At 46.3% G+C, this 27,256-nt stretch overlaps 1 protein-coding gene across 3 annotated transcripts in view; it reads right to left on the minus strand.

Annotated features, from left to right (window-relative positions):
• Window positions 1-3,953: 3,953 nt before the first annotated feature.
• Window positions 3,954-27,256, minus strand: part of ISM1 (isthmin 1) — an 80,658-nt gene continuing 57,355 nt past the window's right edge. For all 3 annotated transcript variants that reach the window (XM_012474998.2, XM_012475002.3, XM_012475008.3), the window contains exons 3-6: window positions 24,666-24,930; window positions 15,700-15,843; window positions 11,713-11,802; window positions 3,954-5,665 (exon numbers count right to left, since the gene is read on the minus strand). In XM_012474998.2, the coding sequence (XP_012330421.1) occupies window positions 5,148-5,665; window positions 11,713-11,802; window positions 15,700-15,843; window positions 24,666-24,930 (1,017 nt within the window). In that variant the 3' untranslated portion in view covers window positions 3,954-5,147. The remainder of the gene's footprint in view (window positions 5,666-11,712; window positions 11,803-15,699; window positions 15,844-24,665; window positions 24,931-27,256) is intronic.

Raw genomic sequence — 27,256 nt, forward strand, 5'->3', positions numbered from 1 at the left:
GGGGGTTACCGATTCCCCCAGGATCACCAGTTGACTGACAGGCACTCAGTCTTTTCACGCCCAGTACTTCCAGTCTTCCATGCAAGACCAGTGAGCTCCAGTGGCTGAAAAATGCCATCAGGCAAAGACATGCAGGAGCCACTGCTTGAAAGTTGGGCTTGTTTGAACAGACGTGAAAAGGGCTGAGGGGATGCTTGGGACAGCAAAAGCACTGGCCAACAGGTAGGTTGGACAGGTGGACTTACCCCAATTTATAGATAAGGAAACGGGTCCAGCCCAGCACTATAATACAATGTGGAAGACAGTGGGGGAATGAGAAGGCTCTCTCCCCTTCACCACCCACTTTGGGTCCACCCAGAGCCTCTTCTGCTACCTTTCTTTCCTGTCTCGTGCAGTGGGTAGTTGGAAGAGATTGACTGGGTGCTCATACAGCCCATCTCTGCTTCCTAGACCCCTCACCTGGACTTCATTTCCTAGTCTCCCTTGCAGAAAGATGTGTTATGTAGCAGAGCTGAAAAGAGTGACTAGAAGTGATGGGCAGTACTTCACTGCTGGACCTACAAAAAGCTTTATAAGTTTTCTCCCTGCTTTCTACCTTTAGAGCAGACTGGGATTGAGATGAACCCCCAGGGCATCCTAGAGAGTCATGCCTTGATGGTGGTAGAGCCACAAGATGGAAGGAGTCTGGGTCCCTGGGATGTCACTTAGAGGTGGGCCATTTGGCTAGAAACATACTCTTTACTCTTTGGGTTAAGACACTGTGATTTTGAGGATTATATTACAGTAACTAGCATCACCTTAAATAATAAAACATCATACATGTGTGATCCAAAAACTTGTCTTATATCAGTTACCATAATCTCAGATTCTACACTTATTTATTTATCCGCTGTCTCCCCTCCAACAGGAGGGACTTAGATTTGTACACCGCTCTATCTCTGGCATCTGGCATATGTATATGCTCAATAAGTATTTGGCAAATGACTAAACGTTAATGTATGAACTTATCTAACAACTCCCAGCAGGCAAGTGAGAGAGTCAGGATTGGAGTCCAGGCCCACTGAACCCTCACACTCTTAAGCCCTCTGCACATTGGCTGACTATGTATGCCAGGGCTTACGTAGGTTATGTTGCCCCTGAGGTCTACTTAACAGGCAGCAGTTAGCACAGGGCTTCTGTGCGGTGGGGAAAGCAGACCCGTCTGTGTTCTCATCCATGGATTAGGCTATATTTTAGAAATGCTGAATTTTGTGACTTACCTAACCTGAGCAAGGGCTCAGCTATAGAACCAGAAAATCCCTATATGGACTATGAGATAACTGAGCAAAATACATAGAGATAAAGCCAGATCCTCTTTGAACAATCTAAGCAAAGGCAATAAGTCACAAAAAAAGAACGGATCCGGCAGAACTTGGGATGAGTTAGGAGGAGAGGCGAACACAGGCGTTAGGTTTAAGAGCCTGGGCTTTGGTGGTCAGACACAGCTGGCTTCAAGGAGCTCTGTCATTTACCAAGTGGTCTGACCTTGGGCAAGTCAGCTAACCTTGTTGGGCTTCTTTTCCTCATCTATAAACCGGGTGTAATTATGCTGGTCTCCTGTGGTAAAATGATTAACACAGAGACACGAAGTGCATTCTCAAAAGATGGTGTCTTGTATAGTAACTATTTTTTAACTCCTGGTGTTAAGATGGAGAACTCTATCATCTTGGCCACTGAGATATAAAGGCTGAGGCGCTTGGGAGACTATAATGGCGATTACAGGAACTGGGTCAGAAGAGAAAGCTACAGGCTTTCCCGGCCTCTCCTAGGCTGCACTCTTCCCATGTGTGGCCACTAGAGGGCTTTGGGCATCTTTGTTTACCACTACTGCGTTCGGACGTGGCACCCAGGATGCTCAGTGAATTATTAGGGCTCTCTTTCCAGGGGAAGGCAAAAGAGCAGTGCACTTGAAGAGAAGCATTTGAGCAGCTACTGAGGGGTCATATATGTAAGGGTTGCAATGAGACTGCAGACATCTTACTCTGCTACAGGCAAAGTTGGCCTTTGAGCAGATAATCTACTGCCAACTGAGTGAACTGCCTGGGGTTGCCCTAGTACCAGCTTAGGGCCCTGTGTTGAATGAGATAAGGGTCTCCTTGTCTTATTAGACAACGTAGGCAGTGAGGTCTTGATTTCTGAAGATCACTCAGTGGCCCACTAAGGCATTGGGACTGAAAATTGGCTCCTCCTAATAGAGGTGAATTATAGTTCAGCAAATTTCCAGAGGTTTGGAACCATTCCGATGATGCATGGGAGACCAGGGTGTTCTCAGTAGGGCAAGGAGTCCAGGAGCTCTCCCCTCCAAATTCACCCCACCTTCCAACTCCCAGTTCATTAGGTCAGCAAGGTCTGATATTAAAAGGAAAATAGCTCAGGAAAACATTGCTCACATTAGTCATTTTCACTGTAGTATGAAAGTTCTGTTCTCTTTGAGATTCTATGCTAAATCCTTAATAAAAACACCTTAGATATGGCTCCATAACTTGCCACTCTTGTTCCTCACCTCATCACCTTAAATTCCCAGTTTTCAGAAAATACCAAGTACTTTCCTATTTCCTTGCCTTTCTCCACAGTTTTCTTACTACAAATACACCACTTCACCCTGCTCTTTTATGCTTGATAAAATCCCATTCCTTCATTAGAACCAACAGATACTTCCCTGATTTTTGCCTCTATTTCTTCATAGTACTTTGTGCTTACTCTTAACAGAACACATCAGAGGGTTTTGTCCTATACATTTTTGTCTCTCCTTATCATCAGGTTGGGCTGTTCATGTGACTAATCCCCAGCCTCTGCTTGAATACCTGTCCTGAAAGGGAACTCACCACCTCAAAGGCAATGCATCCCATTGCCAGCGAACTCTCTTTGCAAAAAAAAATTTTCTCATTATTAGAAACTAAATCTATTTGCCTGATACATGGAACCATTGATTCTCTTCTTACTAGTTCAGTTACATAAAATTGCTTCAGATAAGGCTTCTCATTCCATAATTAGACACAGATCTTTAAATATAAATGTTCTGAGAGTAGACAATACCTTCTAAAGTGTAAATAATCCATTCTAAAGTGTAAATGGCCAGGCATGGTGGCTCACGCTTGTAATCCCAGTGCTTTGGGAGGCCAAGGCGGGCTGATCACTTGACACCAAGAGTTTGAGACCAGTCTGGCCAACATCTTGAAACCCTGTCTCTCCTAAAAATACAAAAGTTAGCTGGGCATGGTGGCACATGCTTGTAATCCCAGCTACTCGGAGGCTGAGGCATGAGAATCACTTGAACCTAGGAGGCGGTGGTTGCAGTGAGTCGAGATCACGCCACTGCACTCCAGCTTGGGGGACAGAATGAGACTGTCTTAAAAAATAAAAAAAAGTGTAAATGACTGGTAAAAAGCTTTTTCATAAGAATAGAATTGTATCAGGATAACTTAAGGGTGGCATTAGGAATGCCAAAGACATCAGGCATGTAAGGACTTCAAAAATGTGCTACAGTAGAAAGAATACTGGGCTAGGAAATGAAAGATGGGTCCAATGTGCCTTATGTTTTCTGAGCTTTGGTTGTTCTCATCAGAAAAAGGAATACTTTGCATGATGAGTAGTTCTACTGATGACTGCAACTGCAGAATTTTCTGTGGAAGTGGCCCCACTCAACTGGGCTGTCTTAAGCCTTTGCTCTGGCTTGGCTTTCTTGTCTGGGCCAGCAAAAAGTTGCACATGTGTCAATGGGCCTTGGTGTCCTGGGAGTTGGGTAGACGTTACTGATGCCAAAGATGCCATGACTTACACCACCCACAATCATGTCAATCAGTGAATGAGGCTTTTATTCCCACCTGGGTTGACGTTTTCTTTCCCCTACCATGAAGCCTGGCTTCACACCAGCTATTTACAGCATTTGTATCAGAAATGAAGGATGCAGGTAACACATTTTATCATGGTTTTATTATATACCGTCTTTTCTTGGAATTTTACAAAGTAAAATACTGAGTAAGAACCAACTTTATTTTTCCTAAGTTCCACCCTATAGGACCAGGTCATATTAACAATTGCTCGATGCACAATACCCAGTGACTCAATAAATACATTACAAAAATAATGCAGATTTGTTCTTTGCTTAAAACATCAAAAAAGTTAAGATTTCCCAGACTTGACCCCCACCCCCCACCACCTTTTTTAATATTTATTTACTGGGAATATATTGGTGGAGAAAAAAATTGTTAAAATAGTATTAAAATAGGTGAAGTGAGGTCCGTTCTTCTTCCCATTTGTTTTGCTGTTTTTCCTTGGAAAAGCACTACTTCCTGTTTTTATGTCGGAACTTGCTGCAGTCGTCTGAACCTGCTAAGACATGAGCAGAAATTCTCCTATTTTGGGGCCGTTTAGTAGAATGATAGTATTATGGTAATATTGATCTTTTATTTTAAAGCCTACTTAAAACCAGTCCTCGGCTTTGTCCCTAAAATACCCTATTCCCTACCCAGTCTGAGGCAAGAGCGGTTTAGAACCTGAGACTCCAGCAAGGTGCCTCATGACTAAATAACATTTGGTTTAAGGTGGGCGTTTACGTGTTTTGATATATTTCTACTGTGTTTTTTAAAAAAATCATTGCAAAATTCCCTTTCTCTTCCACTTCCCTAAGTCTCTTTCTTTCTGATCTCTCACAGAAGTGATTAAATAGTTTCACAACTCCAGAGAAAAGGTGACGCTTAAGTCACATTTGTATTAAATAAGTTATATATAAAAGCTGCTTATAACGTTTACCAACTCCGTCTCTATCCCCCTTCGCCTCTCTTGGACACTCTGGATCCGGGTGTGAATTGAGTCGCACCCACTGTGGCTTCCAGGTTCTTCTGGCTTCCGAGCTGTCCCCATCCTCCTGCCCACATCGCTCCCCAGGCGCACTTCCAAGGAGCTCTGCAGATGGCGGCGAGGGCGGCTTCACCGGGCGGTCCCCCGGGCGTGGCGCACGCCCCTACCGCAATGTATGAGAAATACTCACGTGGTATATACAAATATACACGACGGCGGCCAAGAAGGTCTCGGCGCCCCTCGGCAGGTCAGTGCAGCTCGTGTGTGCTCCAGAACCAGAGGCGGCGTCCTCCACCTCATCCGTCCCTTTAATACTCCCTGGCCTCTTGGAACTGCTTCATGTAGTCCTCGTCCGAAGGGCTCTCTGTGCACTTGTGTCCGTTGTTGGGAGGCCGGGCCTCGTTATACCTGCTCCAGTCGCCCTTGCAGATAATCCAGGGCAGGACGTCCACCTTGTAGTGGAGCTCCGCGGAGAACTCGGTGCTGATGAGGTTGGGCGTGCCTGCCCCCTTGCCCCTGGTGATGAGCTGCATGTTGTCACCGTAGCAGCAGTGCTGCGCCGCCAGCGTGGTGCTCTCCAGGGACAGCATGGAGCGGATGCAGTACCGGGCCGTGGGCTTGTAGATCTCCAGCTTCTCCTTGGGCCCGCTGGCGTCCTTCCAGCGGAAGTCCTTGCGCTTGATGCGGTCGAAGACGTTGGCCGCGCTGTAGGCTACCTCAGTGGGGTAGGAGCAGGGGCAGCTGGGCAGGTCATTCATCACCTTGTGCATGTACTTCTTTAAGAACTCGCTTTTGCAGCTCATCCAGCGCTCACAGCTGTCCGTGTCTGGAAAAGGCCAAAAAGAAACCCTCTCACAGCATGCACAACTGGCCCACAGGTGGGGTTTCGAGGAGCATGTGACGCCAGGCTGCTCCTGAGGGCCCACAGGAGGACACTAAAGTCAACAACTCCCTGAAGTCCACAACTCCTCTCCTGGAGCCAGAAACCCCTCAGCCCCCTGGAACCACCAGAGGGGGATGGCCTTCCTCACCTCCCTTGAACTTGGGAACTTCATTACTCAACACTTCCTCCCAACACCCCACTTTATGTTAAAAAATTTTCAGACACGCAGAAAAGTAAAGAGAATATTCTTATACAACAACTACCCATACTTCATCACCTGGATTTGACTATCATTATATTTGCCTTATCTTTTAAAAAATTTCGTGGAAATATATAATGTTACCCCTAAATTTTAGTAAACATCTACAAAAAAGAGGATTATTTTCCTAGATAACCATGACATGATTATCACTCTTAACAAACTTAAGAATTCAGAATTATTTGAATCTCCTCTCTAAATAAGTGATGAGGCCAGGCACAGTGGCTCATGCCTGCAATCCCAGCATTTTGGGAGGCCAAGGCGGGCAGATCACCTGAGGTCAGGAGTTTCAGACCAGCCTGGCTAACATGGTGGAACCCCATCTCTACTAAAATTACAAAGTATTAGCTGGGCATTATGGCACATGCCTACAATCCTAGCTACTCAGGAGGCTGAGGCAGGAGAATCTCTTGAACTTGGGAGGCAGAGGTTGCAGTGAGCCAAGATTGTGACACTCACTGCACTCCAGCCTGAATGACAGAGTGAGACTCTGACAAGAAAAATAACAATAATAAAATACAATAAATAAAAATAAAATAAATAAATAAGTGGTGATGTGATGGAAAAGGCCCCAAAGGAAGATTTATAGGACTCAGTTTTGATTTTGCCACCCATGGACTGGTTCCCCCAACCTTTTAACCTTAGGTGTGTAACCATCGCTGTCTGCAAGTTCACATGGCAAGGTGCCTCAAAGAGGAAGGGGCCCGGGGCACTTGCTTTTAGGGAGCTTAAGATTTGGGTCACAGGCCAGTGACCTGTAGGCCTGGGTCAAAATCTACCCCCAGGGGGTTGTGTTTGGTTCTTTCAGTATTTAAAAAAAATTGTTCAGTTGCCAATATTTAAAAATGAGGTTATTCCAATTATAAATGTGGATTCCTGGCTTTATTTGAAAAACCAAAAGACTGATCTATGCTGGTCCTGCATTCTCCCATGGGAGCAACTGACCCTGTGAACAGGTGAACGGTGACCCCTCCATGGACAGGGCAGAGGTCCCCAGTTCAGCACAACTCCTACTTGATCCTTTCACTCATGGGTGACCTCGTGGTCCCTCAGTCATCCAAGTCCAGGACCTCAGGCTTAGTGAGTCTCAGGTTTAGTGAATGTTTTAGTTTGGGTTACCCCAGACCCTGAGACAAAAAGATTCCAGTGAAAATGATTCTTTGGGAGGTGATTCCAGGAAACAGAGGAAGGGGAGCAGGGGAGTAAGACAGAGAAGGGAGAGCAGCTAATACAGGGTGTGGAACAAACAGGTAACCACTGCAAGGAACTGGTTGCTCCCGTTGGGATCTGGGAAACTGCACAGAGAACACGCCTCAGCATTTTCCTATCAGAGACAATGTCAAACTTTACCCAAGTCCTGTGATCCTGGAAAACAGTGAAAGTTAGGAGTCCCCCAGCCCTTCTGCATTCTGGAAATCAGCTTATTGCAAAAAGCCCTTTCCCCATAGGACTTAGAAAAGACTCATGGATGTCCACTTTGTTCATCTGTGACAAGGCCAGAAACACAAATTCCCTTTCTTTGCCTAAAAACCTGCTTGTCCTCACTGATTGATCAGGAAAAAAAAATGGATCTTTTTTTTTTTTTTTTTTTTGAGACGGAGTCTCTGTTGCCCAGGCTGGAGTGAAGTGGCATGATCTTGGCTTACTGTAACCTCTGCCGCCGGGTTTCAAGCAATTCTCTTGCCTCAGGCTCCAGAGTAGCTGGGATTACAGGCTTACGGGTGCCTGCGATTGTGCTCGGCAAATTTTTGTATTTTGAGTAGAGACAGGGTTTCACTATGTTGGCCAGGCTGGTCTTGAACTCCTGACCTCGTGATCTACCCACCTCAGCCTCCCAAAGTGCTGGGACTACAGGCGTGAGCCACCATGCCTGGGCGACAAAAATGCATGTTAGCCAAACTTTGATTAGGCTTCTCTCCTTCACCTAGGTCCCTGGACTTTGGCCCATCCTTAATCTAAACCAGCACAGCCTCTCCTCAAGGGTCCCCGTCGGAAAGAGGCTGGCTTCAGGGTATAGCATTCTTCAATCTACTCTCTGACCATGCCACTCTTGCATCTCACTTTCCCTTATTTACTCCTCTGTAAAAGAAAACCCTCTTTGCCTAACCCCTGAGATGCTTGCAGATCTTATGGTCACAGAGTTCATCCCATTGCAATAATAGGGAGATAACATCCCCCGCCTCCCCTTACTGAGTCCGGATTTGCTTTTATTGATGGGGATCTGAGTTTTTATGCACCAGTTCCCATTCATCACTGACAGGGGGCTGCTCCTGGACTTCCAGCTAGGAATGCCCTGTGCATTCACGGGCAGCTGGGCTCTGGGCCAGAGAAAGACCTCAGGCAAAGGCACACAGGGGCTGCCAGTTGGAGGCGCGGGGACATGCTGTGGGTGGAGGGGATGTGGGCTGGTCACCGACAGCCCAGTGAACTGGGGTAGGCAAGATGAGGCAAACCTAAGGAAGCCAACTGTGATGGAATGTGGGGTGCGTTAAGGGAGGCAAAGGCAAAAAGCCCCAGGGGTGTCCAAAAATGCAAGATCATTTCTGGCAGGGCAAGTCAGGGGTGCCTCAAGGAGCATGTGAAACACCAGGCTGTTTCTGAGGCATGTCAAGGTTGTGTGACAGCCACAAGTGTCCTGCTCAGAGCTCCTACAAGGGAACCTGCTGTGGGTGCTTTGCTGACCGGCAGCCTCCAGGTTATACCTTTGGATCGACTGTAATTTTAACATCAAGGCCCCATCCACCCTCTGGCTGCTCTTGGCCAACGACTGAGCATGGTAGGGGACCTGTCCGACAAGGGGCTCCTCCAACAGGCAACTTTTGCTGGGATTTCCAGTCAGCATGGCTGAGCCTTCCTCTCTCTCTTCCTGCACCTCGGTCTGAAAGTTCTCCCTGCCTAGTCCTGCTGCTTTCCTCTTTATCTTTCCTGGGCTTTTCCTCAAAAAATCTCTTGCATGTCTAATCCCATCTTGGCGTCTGGGTCTTGGAGGGCCCTAATGGACACAGACTGCAATAGCATAGATAGGGGAGGGGAAGGGAAGGCTCTCCAGGTAAGCATTCATGGTGCAAACTAAGGTTAGGCAGGAACAAATCTGCTGGGGATGTCTGGGGCTGGAGCATGACCTATTCAGTTTCATGGGAGCAGAAGGTATAGGAATATAAGATTGCTGGTATCAGATGATGATGGGCTTGTTCAGTTTAGGCTAGTTCACAAGGTACTAGGGAGCCGTGGAAGGTTTGTGAGTGATAGTGAGTTATTCACGGAGTTGTGCAGTAAGAAAATGAATTCAGTGCTGATGATAATGCGGAGGGTCCAGGTGAGATACTCTGGGATCAAAAGCAGTCAGAGAGTTAGAGCTGCCAGGTCTTGGTGGCTGGTGAACTTTGGAGTAAAGAGGGGAAGACATCAGAAGTGACTCCAGCTCTGACCCAGGAACCTGGGAGGCTGGTGGTGTTGTGGGCGGAAATCACACGGTCAGGATGAGGGCAGCTTGCAAGAGGGCTTTGGGTACTTGTCGGTAAAAGGAGGAAGGGAAAAATGGGACATCTCTCATGAGCTCAGAAAGTCCTGGCGAAAGGCGAGGAGTGTGGGATCGCATGCTAAACAGCCTGGGATTGACCTGCAACCCAACTTTCAGAAGCTGTGAGACTTGAGTGAGGTATCTTACCTCGCTGTGCTTCAGTTTTCTTGTCTCTAATTTGGGCATAAAAATAGCACTTCTCTCAAAGCAAAGAGGATTGAGTGGGAGGGAACCCAGAGGGTACACCCAACAGTGTCCGGGTGCTGCCAGCTGGGACAGGCTGTGGCTGCGGCCTCCTCTCGGAGCAGTCATTGAGAGAACGAAAGTTCAATCTTTCCACGCTGCTTGTACCTTTGCGAGCAGTCCTTCAGAAAGGCTCCTCAGTTTTACCTAACTTGAGTGTGCCATATTCTTTCCTGCCTGGCCTCTGACTGAGGCACCATGTCTACACAGCTCTGGTGGCCTTAGCCACACGCTGGTGTGGCCTTGTGCATCTGGGCTGCATTCTGCAAAACAGCTAGAAGCTGCATGCCTGTGAGGTGTGATATGAGGAGGCCTGAGAAACTTTCCATCTCAGGAGATGGCCTTTAAGTTCTACCACTTTATGTCAAAGTCTTGCCTTTAAAGACATTTCTGTTTTTCAACCAAATGCATTGTATTTGCAGACGGCTCCTGTTAAATGCAATTTGATCATGTGTATGTGAAGAAATTGGGGGGGTGAGGTGGAGGCCTTAGTGACACTGAATTTCCAAACTGTATCCAGTTTGGCTCATAGACATTTCTGATCCAATTTGTTTTTAAAATAAAATTCTATCAAGCATGAAAAAATTAAGATACAATCTGGCGAAATCAAGATTTCAGGGCTCTCTTAGAAACGCAGAACATATGGCAATTCTGACTGAGTATTCCATGGTGGCCACATCACGGCTGATCCCTTTGGACAAAGCTGTTCATTTCATTGCAGACCCTACCATTCTCTGCTGCCCCCGACACTGTAGCTGTTTCATTTTCTTTTTTTATTTTTTTGAGATGGAGTTTTGCTCTTGTTGTGCAGGCTGGAATGCAATGGCATGATCTTGGTTCACTGCAACCTCCATCTCCTGGGTTCAAGTGATTGTCCTGCCTCAGCCTCCCGAGTAGCAGGGATTAAAGGCATCCGCCACTACGCCCAGCTAATTTTTGTAGTTTTACTAGAGATAGTGTTTCACCATGTTGGCCAGGCTGGTCTCAAACTCCTGACCTTAGGTGATCCACCCGCCTTGGCCTCCCAAAGTGCTGGGATTACAGGTGTGAGCCACTGTGCCCGGCCACACTGTCTTTTCATCATAGTGCTGGCACCGTTTTTTCCCTCCACACTTTCTTATTTGTCTTTCCTTTTATTCTAGACTTGTTCTACTTAGATGCTTACCTGGTCCCAATAGGCATTTGAAGAACATATTTGTTCAGCGGATTAGCTCCCAAATAGCTGGGCTATGAGAAGAAAGGACTCAGGACTGCTACATTTTGACTGAGGAGGCAGGGCAGATGTGAAGAGGCTAAGTAAGAACTTTTGGGTGGCAAAAAGCAATGGCGGAGAAGGAATTTTACCCTTCTACAATCCTTACATATACAGAGAAGCACATAAAGCAATTTTTAAAAAGTAAGCTTGCACCTTGTGCCTGAAGAGTCACTTTCCATTTTGTTTGGTTCACGTTTATTGCATTTGCTCTAGCGTTTTCTATTGGACAAGTAGCAGAATGTACCAAAGGTTGATGAAGAATTCTTGCAGGGGATGGTGGTGCAACATTTTGAGAAAATTCCCTCCTTCCCTTCCTCCCTCCCTCTGCTGGAGAACCGGGGGTACCTTTTCTTGATTTTATTGAGGACGCTTAATGAAGGCTGAGTAAGAACAGATTCCATGTGGCTTGAGCCCCTGCTATGGGCTTATTCTGTGCTAAGAGGAGAGAGTGGTCCCCCTCTGCCTCTGGCTGTGAAGGCTGCACATACAGCAGAGTGAACACAGACATGCTCGGTCTGGTGTAGGAGGCACAGGATTGTATTTCTCTTGCTTGAAGTATATTCAGCAAGCAAGACACATGTTGGGAGCACTGGACCCCAGAAAAGGAAAATGAAACATTCACGTGGATCCAAGGATGGCATTGCAAAGGCAAAAAGGAATCTCCCAGGCACTAAGTCAATATTTGGATTAAAAAGGAAAAAAAACCTTCTTACCAACTTCAAACAGTCTGGTGGCATTAAACTCCTCGCTTCCCGCAAGCAGACTCACTTCAGTGGCAGCTGTCCTAAAAGTGTCTTCAATTCCTAAACACAGACAAGAGCTCATTTTTCCATCAGTATATGGAAAAAGTTATCTCCCCCCCACAATAAAAAAATAAATACACCTGAACAAAGCCTTTCTTGTATTCATTATTACTCACGGGCAGAAACTTGCCAACAGGGAAACAGTGAAAAGCAGGCGGTAGTGCAGACGCTATATTAAAACCCCAGATACCACTGGCAGCATGAAATCAGATCCAAATGTGCCGGAATGAGTCCTTAGGACCTTAGGCCTGGGGATGGGGTTTTGAGCAGTGGGGGACACATGTCAGGATGGTGTCAAGGTGACAAACTAAACCAGAGGCAGTAGAACATAGTGGTTAATATCTTGTTCTCTCTCTCCTTTTTTTTTTTTTTTTAAATTTTTTATTTGAGACGGAGTTTCGCTCGTTACCCAGGCTGGAGTGCAATGGCGCGATCTCGGCTCACCGCAACCTCCGCCTCCTGGGTTCAGGCAATTCTCCTGCCTCAGCCTCCTGAGCAGCTGGGACTACAGGCATGTGCCACCATGCCCAGCTAATTTTTTGTATTGTTAGTAGAGATGGGGTTTCACCATGTTGACCAGGATGGTCTCGATCTCTTGACCTCGTGATCCACCCGCCTTGGCCTCCCAAAGTGCTGGGATTACAGGCGTGATAATATCTTGTTCTTAATGACTCACTGTGTGAGTTCAAATCATTACTAGCCATGTGACCTTGGGGTAGCCAGTTAACTTTTGTGTGCCTCAGTTTTCACATCTGTAAATGGGGAGAACTAATTGCCCTACCTCCTAGAGTTGAAATAATGAAATGAGTTGCATGTAAAGAAAGTACACAGAGCAGTAAGTGGGAAGTGTTAGGTGATAGATTTTCCTTGAATATTACTTGTCTAGCGCACCGAGGCTGCTGTAATAAGGCATAGCTGAGATGAGCTATCTCAGATTCTCGGACATTTAGCATTGTTGATGATGCTTCAAAAAGAAAAAGCTGGGCTTCTCATAATCTGCTCCGAGGAACTGAACCCAGCTCTACTCAAACTTCTTGGTTCATCCAAACTACCACCCCTAACCAGGCTTCCTTTACAAGCTGCAATCTGGTGCACGGTAAAGCAGTAAGAAGAGGAGGGAGCGCGGCACTGCGGTAACATTTGCTGGTGAGCCTTGGCCTTGCCTGCCGGTTTCCCTGACTTGATTTCTTTTAAGGGGCTCCCTCTGATTTTATGTGAGGCACCTCAAACTTATTTGCAGGGTTGACCTACAGGGCAAACGTTCACAGTGTTGTAACTGCCAGGCCAGGGAGACTGTGCCCCATGATTCTTTCCAGAAAAGCTGAGAATCAACAAATAAAACAATGAAAGAGATCCTGGAAAAGGAAACCCCTCACGTTCCAAGGGAGCCAGAAAAGCTGGAATAGTCAGGAACTGAGAGGCAGAAAGGATGGAAGAAAGGCAAGGCCAGACGAGAAGAAAAGGTACGAAGAGGGCTGCTGGCCCTCCACACGGCTCTCCACGGTGACAGAAAACAAGAAGGAAACGTTTGTAAATGGAGGCAGAGGGGAGCCTTCCCCTGACAAGAGATCCAGGATCTACCACCTTGAGTCTGGATGTGAGGTCTCGAAGAGAAAACAACAGACAAGCCCCCAAACCTGGACTTCAAATGCTGTCTGTGTCCACGTGTGGCTGATCCCGACACCCTTCTCTTGGTGAAGAACAAAGAGTTTAATGATTAAGAATATGAACTCTGTAATCAGACTGTCTAGATTCAAATTCCAGGTTGATCACGTGCTGTCTGTGTCACTCTAGGCAAGTTAATCTCTGTGCCTCAGTTTCTATAGCTGTCAAATGGGTACAATCATAAATACCTATTTCATAGTTACTGTGAAAAATTAAACAAAATAACACCTGTATGGACTTTAGGCTTTTGCTTGATACTTAAGTGCTCAAAAGTCTTCTTCGTCATCACCTATTTTCCTTTTTCTTCTTCACCTTTATCTTCACCTTCTTTTGTCTCATCTTTTTACCTTCATCTTCTTCTTTCTCTCCATATTCTTCTTCTCCTCATTTCCCTCTTCCTCCTCCTCATATCATTGTTATTTATTGCTTATTTCTACACATCCAAATCCCACCTACCAGGCTTCCAACTCAGCTCATTCTAACGAGCAGGGGAAAGTCAGGAAAAGCACCGTAATGGTTACTCCACTGTTTCGAAATCCATCTGCATGGCTGTCCTGGAGCCAGAACCGCCACTTGCATGTCAGCCTCATTTCCTTCCTTCCTTCCTCCCTCTTCTCTTCTCCTCTTCTCCCCTCCTCCTCTCCCCTCCTCCCTCTTCTTCTCCCCTCCTCCCCTCCCCTCCTCCTCTCTTCTCCTTTCCTTTCCTTTTCTCCCTTCAACAGAGTCTCGCTCTGTTGCTCAGGCCTCCCTCCCTCCCTCCCTCTCTCCCTCCCTTTCCTTCCTTCCTTCCTTCAACAGAGTCTCGCTTTGTCGCTCAGGCTGGAGTGCAGTGCTCTGATGATGATCTCAGCTCACTGCAACCTCTGCCTCCCAGGGTAAAGCAATTCTTCTGCCTCAGCCTCTTGAGTAGCTGGGATTACAGACCCCTGTCACCACGCCCAGCTAATTAGTGTATTTTTAGTAGAGATGGGGTTTCACCATGTTGGCCAGGCTGGTCTCAAACTCCTGACCTCAAGTGATCTGCCTGCCTCAGCCTCCCAAAGCGCTGGGATTACAGACGTGAGCCACTGTACCCGGCCATCAGCCCTGTTTCCTACAGGGCTGTAGAAACATTTGCTTGATAACTAAACATTTTGCTAACATACACATTCATTCCAATCTGATTCTTCCTCCCTCTCCTCAGAAACGCCTTTGAGCTTTCATTTCTCCTTTGTTCCAAATGTCTCTGTTTGGAGAACAGAGTGTCTAGAGGTAGAAAAAGGAAGTCTGGGGTGCGGAGATCAGATTTTCTGTCTCTGAAATTGTTTTCAGCTGAAGCCATTTGGAATGTGTGGTTTCTTTAAAGGCTCTAGGTTATTATTTTAGGCTGGTATTCTACCTGGCAATGGGAAATACACAGTAAGACTATACACCAGGCGTTACTAAGCTTTTCTTGTAAAGGGTCAGAGTGTAAATATTTTAGGTTTTGTGGGTCAAATATGGTATTGGCTGTAGCTGCCTCCTCCTCTTCCTCCTCCCCCTCCTCCTCCTTCTTCTCTTCCTCCTTGACTTTCTCTTTCTTTTCTTCTTCCTCCTCCTTCTCTTCTCTTTCTTCTTCTCTTCGCAACATTTTAAAAATGTATGGGGCCACAAAAGAACAGGTCTCAAGCCAGACCTGGCCATAGTTTGATCGCCACTGCACTGCTATAGTCAGTCACAATTATTGTTCACTTTCAATATGACCTCTCACCAAGTGTGCAATGAGTTTAGTTTCTGAAGCACTGACAATGTAGTCTAAAGTGAAAGTTAACTACAAACATGTCCCAGGTTGTGCTCCTGGGAGCCGTTGGCAATTCTCCCGTATTACCGGTGGGGCTAACGGTGTCTTTTTCCTGTAGATGGTTGTCAAGCCTCTCATCCTGGCTGCCTCATCAGATCAGACCATGAGTGTCTGCCTTCATGTGTCTCTTCAAGGCACAACAAATCCCACATCAAAAACCCAGTCTAACCCGAGTCCCTCCTTTAAATTAAATAAGTACAATGCGGCATTGTTGTTTAGGTCACAGCCACCGCAATTGTGGATAAGACTCAGAAAATCCATTCAGCTCATCAATTATCTCCTGACTCACTCTGGTCAAAAATCTTATTAGAAAAATAGTTACATCTTTTAAAAAGACAATTTCACCAAGTTTTTAATAATACATTAAAAAGCTTTCCCCTTGAACTTGGAGCTACACACCCAGGTAAACGCACCCGGGCAGTTTGGACGGTCACAGGTTCTCGATTCTGTCGCGGTGCATGCGTAGCCACAAGACCGGGTCCGTTTCTGGTTGCCGTTCCCACAGGTGACGCTGCAGACAGACCAGAGACTCCAGTCACCCTCACCATCTGTGGAATCTGGAAGACAGCCAGGGAGATGGTCACCAACGTTGCCCCAAGAATCCCACAATCTCCCTCCCCATCAAGCAGCCCGTCAATTACTCACTTCTATCGTTCTTGTTGTTGGAGGGGACTGCTGGAGGGGACCTTTCAGCTGGAGCTAAAAGGCTTATGGCTCCAGGGCTTATTTAGGGATCAGATTTGTGACGGCAAAGAGGTTTTGAGCACTGTGGTGATCTGTACATCCCTAGAAGGTGCCCAGAAAATGCTTACTGAGAATGCATACAATTGCACAGCATGGGATAATATGCTAGGCAGTTTCCAAAAGGAGCCACCATCAGTTCCTTCCTTCTCTGTGCTTTTAGCCACTCACTGACATACAGAGAGAAAGAGAGAGAGACAGAGGAGAACTTATTTGACATTAAGGCCTGGCAGCTTCTGGCTTTTGCTATGGGGAATCCAGTCACTGTGAAAGATGCTTATGGGACGTCACATGGAAAGAGAAGAGTCACATGAAGGACCACAGAGATGCCACATATGTGAGCAAAGCCTTCTCGAGCCTTCTAGCCCTTCCCAGTGGACAACTGAATGCAGCTGGTGCCGCCAGGAGCAGAGTACCTACCCAGTGGCCCTGCCTGAACTCCTGAGCCACAGGATCATGAGAAATAATAAACGGTTCTTGTTTTAAGCCACCGAGTTTGGGACAGTTTGTTAAATGCAGCAATAGATTATTGGTATATTAATGGTGAAGCTAGAAATGATCCCTCAAGGTCATTACTCAACAGCCATCTGGTGATTACCTATTGAGCCCTTTCTGTATGTCAGGCATAATTCTAGGTATATGAGATACACCATTAAGTAAAACCTTCAAAGAACCCTGCCCCGGTGGAACTAATGTTTTAGTGAGAAAAGAGAAACAATCATCAATAAACACAAAAAGTAAGTGAATTAGATGGCATGTTAGAAACTGATGAGTGGTCTGCAAAAAGAAAACTAGGCCAGGAAACAGGGGGGCTTGGGAGTGCGAGGTGTGGGAGAGGCTGGTAACCTACTGATATGGTTCTGTGTCCTGACCCAAATCTCACCTTGAATTGTAATTGTCACCATGTGTCAACGGCAGGACCAGGTGGAGATAACTGAGTCATGGGGGAGTTTCCCTATACTGTTTCTGTGGTAGTGAGTAAGTCTCATGAGATCGGATGGTTTTATAAATGGGAGTTCCCCTGCACAAGCTCTCTCTTGCCTGCCGCCATGTAAGACGTCCCTTTGCTCCTCTTTTGCCTTCCGCCATGATTGTGAGGCCTCCCTAGCCATGTGGAACTGCGAGTCCATGAAACCTCTTTCCTTTATAAATTACCCAGTCTCAGGTATGTCTTTATGAGCAGTATGAGAACACACTAATACACCTATCAAACTGACTTCCTCTTATCAAAAGTAAAGTCCTGGAGTAGTAGGGTGCCTGATTTAAGATATAAGGTCATTGGGTTAACAGAAAGGAAAGCAGGGCTCTAGCATGAAGCACTTGCTCTCTAAAGCATGATTCTTTCTGCAGCATCCCTGCTCTGTGACAGCTTCTCCTGGTTTACCCAGATCTTCCTATGGCCTTGGGGCCTCTGCCAGTGCCAAGTTTGGAGCTACAGGCATGCCCCTTGCCGGGAGGGAGTACCCTCTGTTCATAACAGGTCGTGGTGATGGTTATTACATAGGCCTGACAGGAATGTAGTCCACACGTTTCTACCTGAACTGTGGGCCCGTGCCAGTCTTCCAGGCTGTTGTTTATGTGGTGTTCACTCTGAACGTGCCTCAGGCAAACACAGGGCTGTGGAGCCTCCTCAGTCCACTATGCGAGATTGGAGGAGCTGGGTGGTGGGGGATGGATTTCGTGATTGCGTCCCCCTCCCTAATTCTGAGTGGAGATCTTGCTCCAATCTCACCTGCCCCCCTCCCCGGGGCCCCATCTATTTTCCTCCCAATCCCCAAAAAGGAATTTTTCTGAACTTTGATTTTTCTTCTAAGAAATGGTTTTCCAACCACACAGCTAAGCAGATGTTTGAAACTAGTACTCTGTGTCAGGAAATGGGGCTGCCTTCCCTGGTGTTAGCTTCTTCCATCTCTACCACCTCATGAGGCGTCACACAGTAGGACTGGAGAGACAAGTTGCTTCTGGATGGAGAAACCACGGAGGCAGGGGCAGTCGCTGCTCCCACTGAGGACTTTGCAGTCTGGTATCTCTCAGTCACTGCCCCAAGAGCACCAGAGTGGTGCCTGGAACAAGCACACAATTGCACGCTTGTCAGAGAAGCATCCAGGTGCAGCAGGTCACACGCACATGAGCATGCCCCCAGTCATATCCTGCAAACATGGCTGAGGCCAGATTTTGTTAAAGGGAATAACAGCTAAAAAAAAAAGTTAAAAGTAAAGATTATAATGTTTTTATACTCATATAAAGGGGGAAGTGAGTAAGTCAGAAGAAATCTTATTAAATCTCTTAGGTAGAGTTCCCATCACCTGTGGGGTGGGTACCAGCATAAGACATAACCCAATGACGCCAAGCGGTGTCCTTGGTTTTGCAAAAGCAAAGGGACCTCCACTATCCAGAAATCTCACGCAGCCTGGCCTCTCCATTACCGCAACGTAGAGAGCAAATTTGAAGAGGCATCATCCCTGAACTTTGAGATTTTAGCATTAAACTCACTGTAAGACTTGCGTTGGAATCCCTGCATGAGGTGATTTCTTGTTACAGTCTCTTGGATCTAAATTACGAAATGTTAATATCGTGCCAGATTATGTTAAAAATCACGCCTATAATTCCTCTTTCCAAAGCCACCCCCTTGGCCATTCACCTCTCAGACTGAATCCAGGACAGGCCACATGACTTGATTTGGCCAATGGGATAACAGCAAATAGGATGCAGTTGGGGTATACAAAGTGTCCATGCATTCCCTCTTGCTGCACGGAACTCTTCCTCCAAGTGTGAAGGGCCCAGGCTGGCCTCCTGGAGGGGGAGGGGCCAGTGGAGAGAGGCCCCAGCCAAGCCAGCCCAGACCAGAAGAGTCCAGACAACCCATAGATTCATGAGAGAGAGAAAGAGAAAACTCTTTCATTCCTTTAATTTTGTGGGTGGCTTTTTTTTCCTTCTTTTGGTAGCTGTTTTGGGGTTTCACTCTGTTACCTAGGCTGGAGTGCAGTGGCATCATCATGGCTTACTGCAGCCTTGAACTCTTGGGGTCAAGGAATCCTCCTGCCTCAGTCTCCTGAGTAGCTGGGATTACAGGCGTGTGCCAACATGCCTGGCCAAGTTCTTCAAAAAAATTTTGTAGAGATGAGGTTTCACTATGTTGCCCAGGCTAGCCTTGAAATCCTAGCCTCAGGCAATCCTCCTGCCTTGGCCTCCCAAAGTACTGGGATTACAGACATGTGTCACCGTGCTGGCTTGGAGGTGGTTTTCTAAGTAGCAAAAGCTAACTGTTACAAATACCCCATAAAATCCTCCCTAAAATATGCTCTCTAGACAGCTGCCAGACTCTGAAGCCATCAAGGATTTATTATTGCAGTAAGTGGCTTTCTCCACATCTTTATTTTAAATACTCACAAAGCCATTTTATTTCCAAACATTTTTTTCATACGGGTCCCCCAAAGTTAGGCATAGAACTCGCCATGTGGTTAATTATTTCTCCTGAGGCAGGCAATGAAGTGAAACTGCCTCCTAGGAAGAAGTGTGGATGTGTATGTGAGCTCACTCCCCTGAAGCTCTCCCAGCACACAGGCCCACATCAATGTCCCAGCAAAGACCCTCCTCTTGAGGATTTCTATTTGTTTAATGTCTTCAAAGAACAGAAGGGAATTTCTGACGGGGACAAATCATTGAGGACAGTGTTCCTTTTGCTATAATCAGACAAGCCTGTTCTCAGTTGCTCACTTACCATGGACCACTGCTCAGAGCAGAAAATGAATGTGAGTAGCTGTAATTGCAAAGATAATGACAACAGCAGGAAAATACTGTTCCTGGGAGCATTTTTTATATGGTACTTTGACAGAGCCTGGCTGTGACATCAAATAACTCAAAAGAGGAGATAGAAATACCCCCAATGCAGTGGGCTGAGAGCTGGGTTTCAAGGATGCTCCTGGTGTTTTAAAGTCGTCCTTTCATAGTTTCAGGGCACTAGAGTTCTGTGGGCCAGTGATACTGGTGGGGCAACTGAAGTGACTTGGGTCTTGACTTGGCCACTAGCAAACCTGCACCATTAATCCTAGATGACGGTGCCTACCGACTACTGAGGGCCAGCTTTAATCAGCTGCCCTGTCTATTTACTGATTTAACTCCCACAATAACCCTGTGAGGTAGGTAGAAACATCCTCTTTTTATGGACAAGGAGACTGAGGCTAAGAGAGGTTAAGGTACTCGCTTAAGGTCACACAGCCCAAACTTGGCAGAGCTGGAATTAGATCTGAGATCTGTCTGTTCCCACCACATCCTGTTCCATAGCTTGGTATTCTAGCAGCTTTGATTCTGGACCAAGTTGCTCTGTCTTTAAGATACTCACTTATGTGGCCACAATGCAACGTTACAAAGAAAAACCCCTGAAAAAAAAAATCACTGTGAAATCTTTTAAAATAGGATCACGACCAGTTAGAGAATTTTAAAGAACTGAGTCGTAACCCAAGTAACAGTAAGCAGTACCTATGTAATTTCATTATGTGAGCTTCTCTAAACAATTCTGGAAATGGTACACTACTGTTAGACAAAAAAACGTTTATCTGGAACTCTCTCTTTGCCCTGGATACCCCAAGTATCGACACAGGAGGGATTTAAAATGCAGCATCTCAAACACATACTTTGCACAGTTGAGCTGATTCAGGGCATCATCACATCTGCGTTTTCATCATCACAAGGTATGTCTGTCTTCTGTTGTGTATTTTGTGATTATTCTACAGATGCCATTGTATCCTATTTATTTCATCCAGGATTTTTAGAAATACTCCTTGCTGACAAATATTTTAAAATTCTACCTTCAAAACTCTGAGATCTACCTCCCCTACAAAGGCCACCCCGTGGCCATTTTAGTCTGTCTCAGATAAGGCTGCAAGCCCCAAGATACTGTGACTTGCCCTGCTTTGCTACTGCATGAACTTCCACTTCCTGGGTGAGGGGGTCTCTTTCTGTTTCCTCCACAACAGCACCCAATATAGAGATAAATACGTAGAAATTGCTCAACGTTTCCTGTTGACCGAAATAAGAGTGGGCCTGTGGGATAAAAATCCCAGCACTTTGGGAGGCTGAGATGAGAGGATCACTTCAGCCCCGGAGTTCGAGGCTGCAGTGAGCTATGATCGCACCACTGCACTCCAGCCTGGGCAACAGGGTGAGACCCCGTGTCTTTAAATAAATACATAAATAAATATATATATATATAAATAAAAATAAATAGAAAGAAAAGGGGGAATCTGTTTATTTGATGCCGTATGGAATTCTGGAAGTCACATGTTCTTTGTGGGCTATCCTGAGAAGCAATGATCACTTATTAATTCATTCTGCCAAATGCCACCGAGCACCTACAATGGGCTTAGAGTTTTGCTACTAAAAGTGTAGTTGGAGGAAGGACAGTCTCAGCTTCACTCAAGCTTTTGCACTTTTCTTACACCTACTGCATTGAAGGTGCAATTTACAAGCCCCTGGGGTTATTCAGGAGCACATGAGACTCTGAGAAGCACTGCTTTAGAGGTACTGTACATAACATGACTTTATAAAGTAGCAATCCCGACGTCCAGTCTAATCATGGGGAAGATACTAGAAGGTACTTTGAAATAATACAAGATGGGAACTTCCCCATGACCCAGGCATGCTGTGAGCTCCTGGTGCGGGGAGCAAAATGGTACTCTAGGTCTAGGAGGCTAGGGGTGAGGGTTGCTGAGGTAGCCACAGTAACTGCCCCAGGAGAAGCAAATTGTAGCCTCAAGATGGAAATAGAAGGGGTATTCTTAATGCTCATAAATTCAGCAAACTGTACTTTGTAAAGTTCAGATGAAAAAGTTGTTTCTAGTGGTGGTCTTCAAACTTCAGTGTGCATGAGAATCATCTGGTGACCTTGACTGAAAAAGGGTAGAAACAAAGACGCAAACAACAGACTCCAGGTCTCACTTCTAGACTTTCTCATTCAGGAGATGGAGACAGTGGCCTTCATCCTGGGCTGCACACTAAAGTCATCCTCGGAGCCTTAAAAGACAATGATGCCTGGGACCCATACCCAGAGATCCCAATTCAGTTGGTCTGGAGAGAGGTCTAGGCATCAGGATTTCAAAAAATTCCCCAGGTGAGTATAACGAGCAACCAAGGTGGAGAACCATTCATCTCAAACAGAGGTGCCCAATGCAGCAGAGTGCCTGGGGGGCATGTTCAAATAGGTTTCTGGGTCCTACTCCAGAGTGTCTCACTCAGTAAGTCTGGAGTCAGGCTTGAAACATATGCATTTCTATCTTGTTTCCACGTGATGCTAGTGGTGCTGGTTCTGGAGGCCACACTTTGAGGACTATTGGTATACAGGGAAGGGGTTGGGGCCCAGGATTGGCATTTTTAAACATGCAGCTGAAGGATTCTGATGTCAGGTGTCTGGGCTCTACTCTTAGAAACAATATTCTTTACGGGCTGGGCAAACAGCTGAAGCCACCAACCCTGTGCAATCTCAGGCTGGCATCAAGCAATCCTCTGTGCTTCTCTCATCAATGGCACTGATCTTTTCCTCCCATTCCTACCTTCCAACTTAAGCACTCATTTCTAGATCCTTCTACTGTCCTAAGGGGTATGCTACTGTTTTCCCCAGAGAGGCGGAATTGTACAGTAGTCGAGAGGACAGACCCTGGACCCAGACTGCCTGCGGTGTGCCTCAGGTCTTGGCCCTCCAGATCTAGTTGATAACTTTTCCCAGCTTTAGTTTTCCCATCTGTAAAGTGGAGTGTCTGCCTCAGAGAGTTGAATAAATGAAATAATATATGTGAAATGCCATGAACAGGGACTAGTGCATGGTAAGTACTATTTAAATGTTGGCTAATATTCCAAGTCCTTCCTCCTGGAAAGCAGATAACTTGACTTCCTCTGGGAAAGGTGAAGGTTTCATGAGGCCCCTTGCTGGAAGGGATGCAGAATTCCCTTAGATTTGATGCGCATCTCCACCATGGCACTATTTTGCTCTATTGGTTAATCTTCTCTTGGTCCACAGATGGGTGAGATCCATTTTGGGGACAAACCATGCCTTGCTCATTTTTGTACCCAATACATTGTTGGACACAACACTTGCTCTTAATAAATGTTGGCTGAACAGCTGATGATGTAGCAAAAAATATTTTTGTCTTGCTGTTTTGCAAGTTGCTTAGAATTCTCTATTAATGAGAAGAAATGACTCTCTAATGTACAATTGGTCTTGCTGTTGAAAAATGCAAATGGTAGGAGACAAGCCATCCTCCTCATATACTGCTCACTCCAAGTCCACCGACAGTGAAGCCACAAGAACATCATGATGATGGGTGCACTTGTAAGACATTAAATATTCTTATAAAAAACTGCCTGATTCCCCATTAAGTCTGGCCAGATGCTCGCTAAATTGGTTTCCTCTTTTTCTTGGACACACATAGAATACATTTCCTAGCCTCCCTTGCACTTAGGTGGGGCCATATGACCAGGTCTTCCCAATGGAATTTCAATAGATCTGATGTGTGTCACCTCTGGGCCGAGGCCTTAAGAGTGTGTGTTCCTTCTCCAGGCTCCCTTTCTTTCCCTGGATGCCAGCTGGACACAGAACATCCAGGGAATAACTCTCAGGCCCTAACAGTTGGTGGAGCTCCAAAATGGGAGGAGGCTGGATCCCTGAATGACTGAGTGGAGCTGAGTTCTCCTACCCTGTCTCCCATCACAACTCAAGTGAGAAATGAACTTTTATTATTTTAACTCACTGAACTCAGAAGGTGTTACCTCACCTATCCTACTCCAAAAACACAGGAATCCAGAAGTCCCAACTTGGAGTTTTGAAATTTATTGGGGGAGGGCTTACTTTAAAAACCTGAGACACACATGTTCGTGTGAATTCTCAAGGACCACTTCACTGCCAATATCAAATACAACACAGTTGCCTGATCAAAGGAAGCAACCATACACATCTCTTTTACTATCTTGATTTTCAGTATGAATTTTTACAGTAAAAATACAAGGAAGTTAATTGGACAATTTCTTCATTTTTAGAAATAAAACTAAAATTTGAGGGGTGGGGGAGGCAGAAAGAACCCCAAAGACCCTAAAAAAATTCTCTCCAGGGCCGGGTGCAGTGGCTCAAGCCTGTAATCCCAGCACTTTGGGAGGCCGAGGCAGGTGAATCACGAGGTCAAGAGATCGAGACCATCCTGGTCAACAGGGTGAAACCCCATCTCTACTAAAAATACAAAAAAAAATCAGCTGGGCATAGTGGCACGTGCCTGTAATCCCAGCTACTCAGGAGGCTGAGGCAGGAGAATTGCCTGAACCCAGGAGGTGGAGGTTGCGGTGAGCCGAGATCGCGCCATTGCACTCCAGTCTGGGTAACAAGAGCGAAACTCCGTCTAAAAAAAAAAAAAAAATTCTCTCCTAGGATAATTGGTATAGTGATTATGGTTTGATTTAAAATTATAGTCTTTCCAGAAAAATGTGGCTGGTGGTGCCTCCTTGGGGCTTCTGCGGAACACAGCCTTTGTGAGGTATGCCTCACAGAAGACCAAAAGCCACATGCTGTAAGCAGGGTTTTGCTTGGCTCCATGTCCGAGGCATCATCCTCATTTACTCTTCCCATCAATTTTACATTACTGGGTGGTAAACTCACCATATTCTGGTTGCTCTTTGGTTTGAAAAGTCCGGTGGCCTGGGGCGGTATGGTCCCACCCCCTGGGGGTGTTGAGGAAGTTGCCGTCGTCTGAGGTACTGTCATACTTGTAGTCCTGGTCCCCGCTGTTTGCCCTGGCCAATGACAGAGACCTCTGCCACCAGGCCCGCCAGTCGGGGGATGGGACTGACCAGCTGGGCTTATTCTCCGGCTGCTGATCTTTATCTGCTTCGGAGTCAGGACCGTCGACCACCTCTATGGTGACCTGAAGAATTCAGAACAGGCCAGGGTCAATGTGGAGTCAACAGTCTCTGAGCTTCATGACCCTTGGAAGAAAGTCTGAGAGGGCAGAGGGAAATGATGGACACATCCCTTGTGAAGGAAAGCTGGGGGTGACACATGATGGAAAACCTTCAGGGATGGCCCACAGGAATTCCATGACTAGACGGAACATGTCCTTGGGTTGGGAGGGGAAAATTCATCACTGGAGTTCCTGATTTACCGATGACTAAAAACTTAATAGCTGGAAACAATGACTGTTGGACTGCTGTGTGGGTCAGTAATTTGAGTAGAGTGGAGCCTGGAGTGTTTGTTTCTCCTCCATGTGGTACTGAGAAGCCTTTCATTCAGGAAATAAACATGTACTATATTTGTTCCTGAAGTGATTCTAGAATAATCATATTATAATAAAACATAACATTTACGAACACAAACTGTGTACCAGGCACTGTACTAAATGCTCCACCTATATTATTTAAGTCTCGTAAAGACCTCCCATCTGTGTTTGTGTGTGCCACATTTCCCATTGAGAGGGGTGGAGCCTATTTCCCCTCCCCAGAAAGCTACACGGGTCATGTGATTCACTCTGTCCAGCAGAACGGGTAGGAGTAGAATAGTGACAGGTCTTAACGGAGGTCTTACAGCTTTCATTTTCATTCTCTTGGAATGTTCTAACCACTGTGTGCGGAAGCCTAGCCTAGACCACTGGGTGTATAGAGACAATGTAAAGAGAGAGGCTGCATGGAGGAGAACCAAGGTCCCTTGGCCCACGCCCAGCTCTGAGGCCTCAGTCATGTGAGTAGGGCCATCTTGGATCTTCCAGCCTCAACTGGGTCACTCTAGCCAACACCACATGGAGCAGTGATAAGCTCTCCCAGCTGAGTCCTAGCCAAATTCCTGACCCACAGGAATCCCGTGGTCATGGTCTCAAACTATTAAGTTTTGAGATGATTGCCAGATAACTTTTACAGCCAGGGAAAACTGGTGCACGGAGACATCAACAACTTGCCTAAGGTCACAGAGCTAGTAAGCGGCAGACGTGGGGAGTCTGGTTCTAGAGCCTATGCACTTCCTAACTTTGCCACACTGTCTCTCAGAAAGTGACAGAGCTACTGTCCCCTCATGAGATCAAAGAAACAACAAGGCCACAGGTGCAGGTCGGGGCAGGTTGCTTCAGGGTGTGTAGAGACATGAGCACAAGCTCCTCAAAACCAGGCTTTCCAGCTACGGTTTTCATTCATCCCATGGTTCATCACTAGCCTGCACACTCCTCAACCAACCCGTAGGGTCAGAGTAGACAGTCCTGGAGCCAAGGCTAGAACTTGTTCTCAGATTTACGAAAGTCTCATTTTGAAGTCTGTCACGGGGCTGGAAGAATGAAGTTTCTTGGCTCCAAGAGACAATCAACATAGAGAGACTTGTTTAAAAAACATAATAAAAGACGCATTGGGTTCCTTTGGCCATCACACAGCTCTTGCAACACCCCCTGGATGAGTTATGTGCAAATGAATCAGAAACACGCGTTCCAAGTCATCAACCCAAGATGTACTGGGCAGATGCATTTCCAGTTTTGCCCTAACCTGACATCTGAGAGAGTTGCTGAGATGTTCTGCCAAATCACACTGGGGTGTGGCCATCCCTGAGACAAATAGCCCCTTCCTTTTGTTTTAGGAATGGCGAGGTTTGAATTCTGCTCACTTCAAAGGAGGTTGCTCAGCTAATGGGCCTGGGATGTGGTTTTACGGGGTCCGGACACATGGTCAAGAGGGTGACTTTCAACCCCAGAGTCTACTCAGCCTGCAGCAGGCCAAGTGCACCTTTCCCCTCTGTCGTGGGACACCTAGAAGGGCCATGCCACCACCCTTCCTGCAGTCTTGTAGGCATCTCTTGCATATTTGGAAATAATTGTGGAGCTGTTTAGTAATCCCAAAAGTTAAAAAAAAAAAAAGGGAAACAAAAGCAAAGGAATACATCATACATCTTCTATCATTGCTATTTGTTAGAATGAATGGCTGCCAGAGAGTAATGGTAACTGGGACCCACACAGAAGCTTAGAAAGACAAGTGAACAAGGAGCACACAGCCAGGTGGAGCCAAGCCAAGCTGGGCAGTGGCAGGGCGATGCTGAGCCTTTGGAGACATAACCTTTCTTCTCTGCAGCCCCGTCTCCCTCTGCCTGGAGATGGAACAACTGAGCTGCAAGGCTATTAAGGGTCTTGGAGGGGAGAGGCTGCCAAGAGCCAGGCAAGCCTGCAATTATGGTAATGAAATCAGTCTCTGGGTAGGAGATAAGAGGAAATGTGCCCAACACTT

This window comes from Aotus nancymaae, unplaced genomic scaffold, assembly GCF_030222135.1.
Source record: "Aotus nancymaae isolate 86718 unplaced genomic scaffold, 86718_ANA_hifiasm-v0.15.2.pri h1tg000001l, whole genome shotgun sequence".
NCBI classification, from domain to species: Eukaryota; Metazoa; Chordata; class Mammalia; order Primates; family Aotidae; genus Aotus; species Aotus nancymaae.